At 33.0% G+C, this 8,897-nt stretch overlaps 2 protein-coding genes across 3 annotated transcripts; one reads left to right on the forward strand and one right to left on the reverse strand.

The window, feature by feature from the left end:
• Positions 1-1,632: 1,632 nt before the first annotated feature.
• Positions 1,633-4,627, forward strand: LOC7488621 (pantoate--beta-alanine ligase). 2 transcript variants are annotated; one of them, XM_002301739.4, is made up of 4 exons: positions 1,650-2,483; positions 3,219-3,332; positions 3,764-3,895; positions 4,184-4,627. In XM_002301739.4, exons 1-4 carry the CDS (start codon positions 1,887-1,889, stop codon positions 4,298-4,300), a joined length of 960 nt encoding a protein of 319 aa, XP_002301775.4. In that variant the 5' UTR covers positions 1,650-1,886; the 3' UTR covers positions 4,301-4,627. The 2 variants fall into 2 exon arrangements, with proteins under 2 accessions (XP_024451477.2, XP_002301775.4); XM_024595709.2 differs by lacking the exon at positions 3,219-3,332 and having other exon boundaries at positions 1,633-2,483.
• A 558-nt stretch (positions 4,628-5,185) lies between these two features.
• On the reverse strand, positions 5,186-7,962 carry LOC7488622 (vesicle-associated membrane protein 722). Its single transcript, XM_002302995.4, has 5 exons — positions 7,612-7,962; positions 7,082-7,223; positions 6,233-6,353; positions 5,860-5,922; positions 5,186-5,541 (listed from the first exon to the last, which is right to left on the reverse strand). The coding sequence occupies exons 1-5, from the start codon at positions 7,799-7,801 to the stop codon at positions 5,398-5,400; spliced, it is 660 nt and encodes a 219-aa protein (XP_002303031.2). The 5' UTR covers positions 7,802-7,962; the 3' UTR covers positions 5,186-5,397.
• Between the last annotated feature and the right edge of the window lie 935 nt (positions 7,963-8,897).

Raw genomic sequence — 8,897 nt, forward strand, 5'->3', positions numbered from 1 at the left:
TGGTAGCAAAGTTTACGAGTTAACCATAATTAACTATTTTTTTTATAAAAAATTATTTTTTATAGTTTCACTCGTAAACATTGAGTTGTTTAATAATTCAGAAGGGCTCATGTCAATTGTTATTTTTTTATTTTTTTTCCATTGTAATTTTTTTTTATCAATTTATTTGCTATTGTTGTATTTTTTTATTTAAATTATTAATTGAATTAATGACTCGAGACTTGAGACTTGAGACTCGTGTTGTTTTTTTTAATATTATTTTTTATATAAAAAATAATTAGTCAGCTTGCGGAGCACGAGCCACAGATTTAGCCAATACTAATCGTAGACCTAGATCTTTATAGGGAAAAAAAAACCAACATTAGAATATCTAAAGTAAAAATAAGAAAAGTAAAATAGCTATGGAAAATAAAAGAAAATTCCAATAGCAATTTCTAAACTTGATTTGGGCATGATTTGATGTTGGCTCTCGCTAGCACGATTACGATGACTTCTTAGGGAATTTGGCTTGTAAAACATCCTTCTAAAATTTCAGCCCAAACTATACTTGTTTTTGTTAGTCAACTTTGTTTGACTTTATTAGGCTTACTCTAAGATAATAATCACGCCACTAAGGGAACGTTTGGGACGCGGCTGCAGCTATGTTTTTAAAAAAATTATTTTTTTTTTACTAAAATTTAATATGATTTGTATGTTTTGGATCGTTTTGATGTGCTGATGTCAAAAATAATTTTTTAAAAATGAAAAAACATCATTGACATGCATTTTGACACGAAAAGTTATTTGAAAAGCACCCGCAACTACACTACTAAACACGCTCTAAGTACTAGTAATGAGTTGTGTGGTGTGGACCATTGGAGGAGTTAGCATTTGACAATATTCATTAATAGGATTATGTAGAAGGGGCATTGATGGATGTGGTTGGCCTGGTTTTGGGTACAAGATTATATTTAACCTAATTTTTATATTTTATAAATTATATATCCAAATTATTTTAAAAAAAATTTTGGACATGAGTGAATTCCGGATATAATTAGACTAGGCTAATTTTTTTTTTAGTGAATACTACGAATATCAACGAGTTAGGTTTGTATTGCTAATTTTTACGGATCTATATTTAGAAACTGATTTATGATATTAATTATGGCGTCATGATACTATTAAAATTAAATCTAATTTTCATTTGATATACCACCATTAAATTACAGTTGTCTCCTCTTTCCCTTCAACCAAGAAACAAATTATTTTTTATTATATTAAATAAACTTAATAGAAAACTCATTAACAATAACTTTTAAATAGAAATATTTTTAAATAAAACAAAAATAAATATTAAATTCACGTGTGCTATTAAATATAAAAATAAAATAAGTATAAGATATGCAGATTAGTTTAGGTTGATTGGGTTTTAAAAATTTCAACATATCACCTGACGTGTAATATTTATTTTTTAATTTTTTAATTCATTATCATTTTTTTAATTTTTTAATTCATTATCATTTATAATATTCATGTTAATAATACAAGTGTTATTGTTGGATCAATTTTTTAACTCCCATGTTATGTAGTTAACTGGACTGGATACAGAGGATGTTAGCATGGGTGGAGGGAGCTAAACAATTTGATCTATCAAATGCTAAAAAGCATGGACCTTTTGCACACCGCAAACCACCAAACACCATGAGGCTTTGGAAAGACACTTTCTTTTAACTAAAAAAATAGACTATAGATCAACAGAAAGAACCAAACCGCCACTTGCAGGTTGCAAACCTTAATACCAATATTCCTCTGACATAGCCATGCCAGTTGCCAAAACTCATCCCTTCAAGTCTTTCTATCTAAATCTCCACCGCTGAAATATTTACAATCCCTGATAGTTTGTCCGAATGGAAGCGTCAAAGAAAGAGCCTTTGATAATAACAGACAAAGAGCAGATGAGGAAATGGTCAAGAACTATGAGATCTCAAGGCAAGAGCATTGGCCTTGTGCCCACAATGGGTTACCTTCATCAAGGCCACATATCACTCGTCAAAGAAGCTCTAAAGCTCACCAACCTCACTGTCGTCTCAATCTATGTGAACCCAGGTCAGTTCGCTCCCTCTGAGGATCTTTCCACATACCCATCTGACTTCCATGGTGATATTAGCAAGCTCATGTCTGTTCCTGGTGGTGTTGATGTTGTTTTCCACCCCCATAATCTTTATGACTACGAAAATGACACGAAAAGAAATAAGAATGATAAGGGTGCTTGCAAGAATTTAGAGGGTAAAGGGGAGGTGGTGTCATGTTTGGAGGAGTCGGGGATGGGGCATGAAACATGGGTGAGAGTGGAGAAATTGGAAAACGGTTTGTGTGGGAAGAGTAGGCCTGTGTTCTTTAGAGGGGTTGCTACTGTTGTCACTAAATTGTTTAATATCGTCGAGCCTGATGTTGCTGTTTTCGGTAAGAAGGATTACCAGCAGTGGAGAATTGTTCAAAGAATGGTAAGACTTTTCCTTTTTTTGTCCATTGGCTTTCTTTTGATTGAATAAGAAATAGGAATCCTTCAAGTTTCTCAGAAAAGAAGAAAACTTTGGTGAATCGATTGAAAATATTAGTTTGCAAGAAAAATTTGCTTGTTGCTGACAAAGATTGTGAAATTTTGTCTCAAGTACTTGTGCGTTTCTCAATAGTCTTTTCAAATATTTCATGTGCTTTAGCACAGGATGATGATGTTCTCTCTCTCACGGACCCCATTTGAGTGGGACAATGGCCTTTTCTTAATGCAGGAGATTCTATTGTTCGCTGTTAGGATTTATAATAGAGAAAGTTTCGGATGTGTTATGCAATCTTGCATCAACTCAATGCTTCATGTGTATCTTGTAACTGGATGGTAGAACAAAACAACACATGTCAATGTCATCATGCTTTGTAAAAATGATTTTATGGTTCTATCTCAACTTGAATTAGGATCCCAGTTCATGGATCTCTCGGTTCAAGAAAGAAAAATAAGAGGATCAAACCATTTCTTCTTACTCCTTTGACAGATATTAGTATTCAGAACCACATTAGCATTAGTGACTTGGTTTGGTTTCCAAGTTGATCTGTTTTTTCAGTATTCACCTTATAATACTTATGAAACACCTGGTTTGGTTTCTTAATTTGGAAGGTTAACCCAGCGTTGTTGTTTTTAATGACAGTTTCATTAAATGGTGTATTTTTTGGTTGACTTCCTGCAGGTTCGTGATCTTGATTTTTCCATAAGAATAATAGGTACAGAGATATTGCGCGATAATGATGGCCTTGCAATGAGTTCTCGCAATGTACACCTCTCTGCAGAAGAGAGGAGAAAGGTTCTTCAAATGATCCTTGGAACTTTTGATTTTCAATTTCGATAGAAGTAGATTTGCTTATTGCATGCAGTCCTACTTTCAGCATGAGGAAACTTAAATTACCTCTATCCCTTGGTTTGTTAAGAAAAGAATTGTCAGCATCAAGAACTCTGTCGCATACTTTTGATTGTTAAAATCCCTTTCACTAACTTCCGATTATAGATGATCAGCGTTCACAAATAAATTTGCATTTTGCTGGAGAAAACTCTCACTGGCCTTTTGCTGCTTAGTAAGTAGATTAAAAAAGAAAAATAGTTAGCTTCAGATACTTCAACATGTACTTTTAAGAGTAGATGTTTTACTTCTGCATATGCATATTAGCTGAAATGGCTCAATCATATTTTTTGCGCAGAAGTTTTTAAAGAGTAGACATGCTTTTATGCTTTGCGCAGGCTTTGTCCATAAGCAGGTCATTGCTGGGTGCTAAATCATCAGCAGATAATGGCCACATAAATTGTAGAGAATTAAGAGACTCAGTTATCCAAGCAGTTAGTGAAGCTGGAGGAAGAATTGATTACGCTGAGGTGAGGGGTGCAGTGTTTGTGTTCCCTAACTCTGCAATTTGAACTTTATTCTGATGTATCCGAAAACAGAACATTTTTTTTCTTCTATTCTCTTAACTACAGTAGCAGGTATTTCTGAAACTGATGATAATACAGTGACACTGACTGTCTGTTTAAATACAAAGTGGAATAAAATGCATGAACGTTAGATTGTTTCGACTTGATTTGAATCTGAGTTTTCTTGTACTATTAGTTATATCGATCCGATCCAAATCGTTACGTTCTAATTGCATTGTTTCTTTCTATCAGATTGTGGACCAAGAAAGCTTGCAGGCAGTAGAGGAGATCAGTAGTCCTGTGGTGTTCTGTATTGCTGCCTGGTTTGGGAGGGTCAGGCTGATAGATAACATTGAAATCAACCTGTGAGTTCCTATTGCCATTGTAGACCAAAAGTTTGGAGTAATTGGAAGAGATCAATAGTCCTGTGGTGTTTTGTGACGCTGCCTGGTTAGGGAAGGTCAGGCTGATAGATAACGTTAAGATCAGTCAATCAATGAAAGATTTTTGTTTTTCTTCTCACTGTGCTTGACAACCATGAACATTAGGCGCTTTTTTTTTGGCGATTTCACTATTGTTTCAGAAGGGCGTAGAATTTGTGAGGCGGGAACGGAACCTCTTTTTGAATGTATTGAATACTCTTGCAATTCTGACAAAAGCAACCTCAAAAATATTCATAATGATGTTCTTGGCTAATGCATTGAAGTGTATCACAAAGATATTTCGACATGCCTCAGCTATGCCCCCAAATTGTATTAGATTCTTGATTGTGTCCCTAACAATTTTCTTTATCTCAATTTAACCTGGTTAACCCACGAGTTAGATAAATTAACTCAATTTGTTTTAAAAAATCTAGTCCAAAATAAAACCTGGTTTAGGCTAGGTTTCAAGTTACCCGCGATGGCGTTTATAACAGCTATATTCACTAGCCATGTAAATTTTATGGCATATAAAGTGAGTTTTTCTGGTTTCTCACTAAAATAGACAAAATAAATGAGAAAACATTGGTGAATTTTTAGTTGATTTTGGATTTAATTATTTTCCGTTTATGTTCCTTGCATATTCAGATGTGATCCCTAAACAAGATCTTTGAAAATAATTATTTTGAATGTAAACAGGTCTGCGTACACTGAATAATCAGGAAAATTTGAAACCCCCATGTTTTGAACGTCTTTCAAAGCATGAAAATTTCAGAGCACTCCAAAAAGATGGGAAATATGGGTAAGATGCCCTCTCCAATTTGCCACTTTCCACTTCTTGAGGTAATCAAATTCATTGTATTTAACCAAGAACATATCGAGTAGTAAATGAATAACAAGGAATGGCCGCACACGTCAAGAAATTGTAAATAATTCAAAAAGAAAAAACTATACAGGCACTGTCGTATGATACAGTCATTTGAAGCCAAAAACTATATAGCAGAACCTGGTACGTGTAACCCCCAAAAAAGTGAAGGTAGATCATCTTCAGCATTTGAAGCCACCACAAATAGACAATACTATGATGAGAATCAGGACAATCAAGATCGCCAGCACTATCAGCTTTATTTTCATGTTCTGCCACCACATTTTCCTCTTTATCTGGCCCCCTTGCTGCCTGAAAACTTGTGCCTGGGACAACACAACAAAGGATACGTTCATTGGTCAACAAAAACAAGGCAATAGCAATGATCAAATACAATTTATAAACCATAATTATGTATAACAAACACAAATGCAAAACCAAGCCTAGCCTAGCATGGAGATCCTTTGATTCTGGGTAAGTTTGCTAGCAATGAATGAAAGGACTAGTAGCCACCAAACGATGTTTATGTTTTTTGTAATATGGATTCTGTTTGCGTGTTGAAATGTTAATGCCAGTCAATGCTTAAGGGGATGGTCAATTTTGCTTTGTGGGGAAAATAAGAACAGATAAATCTACTCGCTTACCTGAGAGCGAAGGTTTTCTGTTTTGTCTACCAGAAGTTCAATTTTCTCTCCCCGATCAAGAACCTGCAGAAATGAACTTCAATCTCTTAAACATAGCTCCATGTCTCAGTTTTTAATTATTATGATCTATACTAACATGTAACTAGAATCTTCCCAGTAAAAACAAATTAAACTAAAAATGAAAAGACCATACAATATGAAATGAACTTAATTAATCAACACTATAGCTCCACAACTCTGTTCTTATTTTTTATGATCTGCACTAATATAAAACCAGAATCTTCCCTGTAAAACCATAATCCCCAAACAAAAAAATAGAAACTTCCGTAATCCCTTTTGGTGGTTATAAAAAAAAGAATTAACAATGCCTTACCTTCTCTATGTTTTCCATCATAACTCCTTTCACTTCAGAAACCTGAGCTTTCACTTTGGCAAGCTTGCTGACTTCCTCTGGATGGTCCATACAAAACTGCATCTGCTCCTTCAACTTCGGCCTAAGTCAAAAAGGACAGCTTTGTGACAACAAATAGATTTATAGCATAGTGATGCAGGAGATTTTTTTTATGTTAACAGGTTTAATTTTTTATCCAATTATCGTTGAATGGGGCTAAAATTTTGTTAAAAAATTTTGCAGGCTCTATTTAGAGTATGTTTGGAATTATAGTAAAAATTGTTTTTCAAAGTGTTTTTTGTTTGGAAATGGATTAAAATAATTTATTTTTTTTATTTTTAAAAATATATTTTTGAAATTAACATGTCAAAACAATTCAAAAACCAAAAATAATAATTTAAAGCTAAAAAAATTCAAAAATTTTCAAAAAGCACAGTATAATCACATATCTTATATACTCAGGGTTAAAATTTTATAACAACCCGAGAGACTTTCAATAAAATCTAGAAGTTACTGTTATAAATTTGTTATATTTTCCTAGTTGATTTAGTATTTGTTTTTTATATAGTTTAGAATTTCTTATTATTTTTTCTAATTTTTTGATTTCCTTGTTCATTTAAGTTTATTTAAGTATCTGAAAAGAAACATTCATTAATAAAATTACAATTAGAGTTTCTTAGTAATCCTTTATTTTGAAAATTTTATGTTCTTGTAATTATTGTGTTTGTCGTGTTATTTTCGTCATTGTGAAGGAGACACTGCTTCTTCTTATTCATTTTTTTTTTACAAGCATGATACTGCATCCAATAAACAAATGACAAGAAAAATTACCCAAATTCCTTCTTCAGACTATTAGCAACCGCTATTGCAGCTTTCCCCCCACCATATCTGTTGGTAAAATCCTCCTTGATTCTCTCGAGATAGGCAATCGGAATCTGTCGCCCCACAGACTCCACTGCAACTACACAGTAAGCTGCAAAAGTTCCGAGATGCCACCGTTAGTTTGGAAACTTTTAATCGCTATTAATTGAATCCATCACTTATGTACATCCATTTCTACAATTCTAAAGCTTAAAATAAAATAAAAAGATATATTATACACTCATAAAACATCAATAATCACTATATACATCATCATTAAAAGCTAAGAAAATTCTAGTTTAGTAAATTAAATATTTCTTTTTTCTCATATGTTTCCTTTCGTAGCCATCATCTATAACTGTATGAAATAAATAGCAAATATCATCTAGAAAAATCGCAGAGGCATAAAAAGATCACAGCAAAACGTATGGATCAGATCATAAAGAGCGGTAAATCAATTAATTAATCAACGGGAGGGAGGGAGGGAAGGAGGGAGATACTGAAGCCGTTATCGACGAGGTAGTTGAAGGTGTGGCCATCGCAGCTGTAAGTGAACTTGTTGTTAGTTGCAGGAAGTTTCTGGAGACACTGAGCGGCTATGCCCGCGAAGTTACCAGAGAAATCGGTGTAATCAGCCAAAATCACCGTGCCTCGAGCCACGAAGCTATAGATCAACGATTGTTGCCCCATCTACTGCAAAAATAAGCTCTAACCCTGGGAGAGAAGCTAGGTTTCGTAGCAGTAGAAGCGGAGATGAATTTTCGAAGACGAGAGAGGAAATAGGGAGGATTTCGTTATCGCTTGGAGGTGAAGAAAGCTTCAAGGTAGGCAGGCAGCGTACCGTAGCTTTTGTTTTGTTTATTTATTTACCGGTAAAACCACCCTCTGATTTTTTTATTATTTTCGGAAAACGCCACGAAGTTTGGTTTTGAATTTTTTTTTATTTGATTTTGATATTTTACGAAGAGTTTTTCTTCTCTTCTAGAAGAGTTTTTCTTCTCCTCGGTACCAAGGTCGTTTACGAAGAGTTTTTCTTCTCTTCTAGAAGAGAAGAAAATTCATCTCTATTTTTCATTTAATTTCGAAATTTTTTTATTGAAAATCAGGAAATGGAATATATTTGCATTAAAATATTTTTTAAAAATAATAAATTAGAAAATATGTTGAGGTATTTTTTTCATTTTCCGTTATAAGGACTAGATTATACAAACTAAAATTATAAGGACTACACTGTAAATATACCATCCTCCAAAAATAGTTTGATCACCATGTGAGTTATTTTTATTAAAATGATTTTTAAAAAAAAATAAAACAATAATATTGTCTTTATAAATTTTGGATGGAGTTAACAAATTTTATTAAATTAATATTTAATTTAATTCAATTAAAAATTCAGTTCAAGTTAGAATTTAAATCCTAAATATCTTAGATCAACCCACCTGGGGTTTATCAGCTATGATACCAAACACCTCCATAAAAATCTATAATATACACAAATAAACTATAATAAACCCACTAGAAATTAATTCCATGCAACCTGTTTCAAAAAATAAACAATATTTTCCCCAAATCTCAAATCCTCCGACGGAAATCATGGCAGATCTATCTTATAAGTTTTTTAAAAAAACTCATTCTATTTTTGCTTTCTTCCAAAAAAAAAAAAACCATCGGAGTTTTCTTCATATGCAACCATATTAATACTTCAAAAGTATTTGTTTTTATTTTTAATTTATCAAAAATATTAGTCAACTTTCAAATTGAGACATAGATAGCGATAATAATTTAA

This window comes from Populus trichocarpa, chromosome 2 (assembly GCF_000002775.5).
Source record: "Populus trichocarpa isolate Nisqually-1 chromosome 2, P.trichocarpa_v4.1, whole genome shotgun sequence".
Lineage (NCBI taxonomy): Eukaryota > Viridiplantae > Streptophyta > Magnoliopsida > Malpighiales > Salicaceae > Populus > Populus trichocarpa.

Excerpts from the sequence above, each read along its gene's own strand:
- LOC7488621 (XM_002301739.4), top strand. The coding sequence starts at position 1,887 with ATGGAAGCGTCAAAGAAAGAGCCTTTGATAATAACAGACAAAGAGCAG. Across the intron at positions 3,333-3,763 it reads CTGCAGAAGAGAGGAGAAAG|GCTTTGTCCATAAGCAGGTC; the intron begins GTTCTTCAAATG and ends TGCTTTGCGCAG. Across the intron at positions 3,896-4,183 it reads GAAGAATTGATTACGCTGAG|ATTGTGGACCAAGAAAGCTT; the intron begins GTGAGGGGTGCA and ends TCTTTCTATCAG.
- LOC7488622 (XM_002302995.4), bottom strand. The coding sequence starts at position 7,801 with ATGGGGCAACAATCGTTGATCTATAGCTTCGTGGCTCGAGGCACGGTG. Across the intron at positions 5,923-6,232 it reads TGATGGAAAACATAGAGAAG|GTTCTTGATCGGGGAGAGAA; the intron begins GTAAGGCATTGT and ends TCATTTCTGCAG. Across the intron at positions 5,542-5,859 it reads CAGAAAACCTTCGCTCTCAG|GCACAAGTTTTCAGGCAGCA; the intron begins GTAAGCGAGTAG and ends GTGTTGTCCCAG.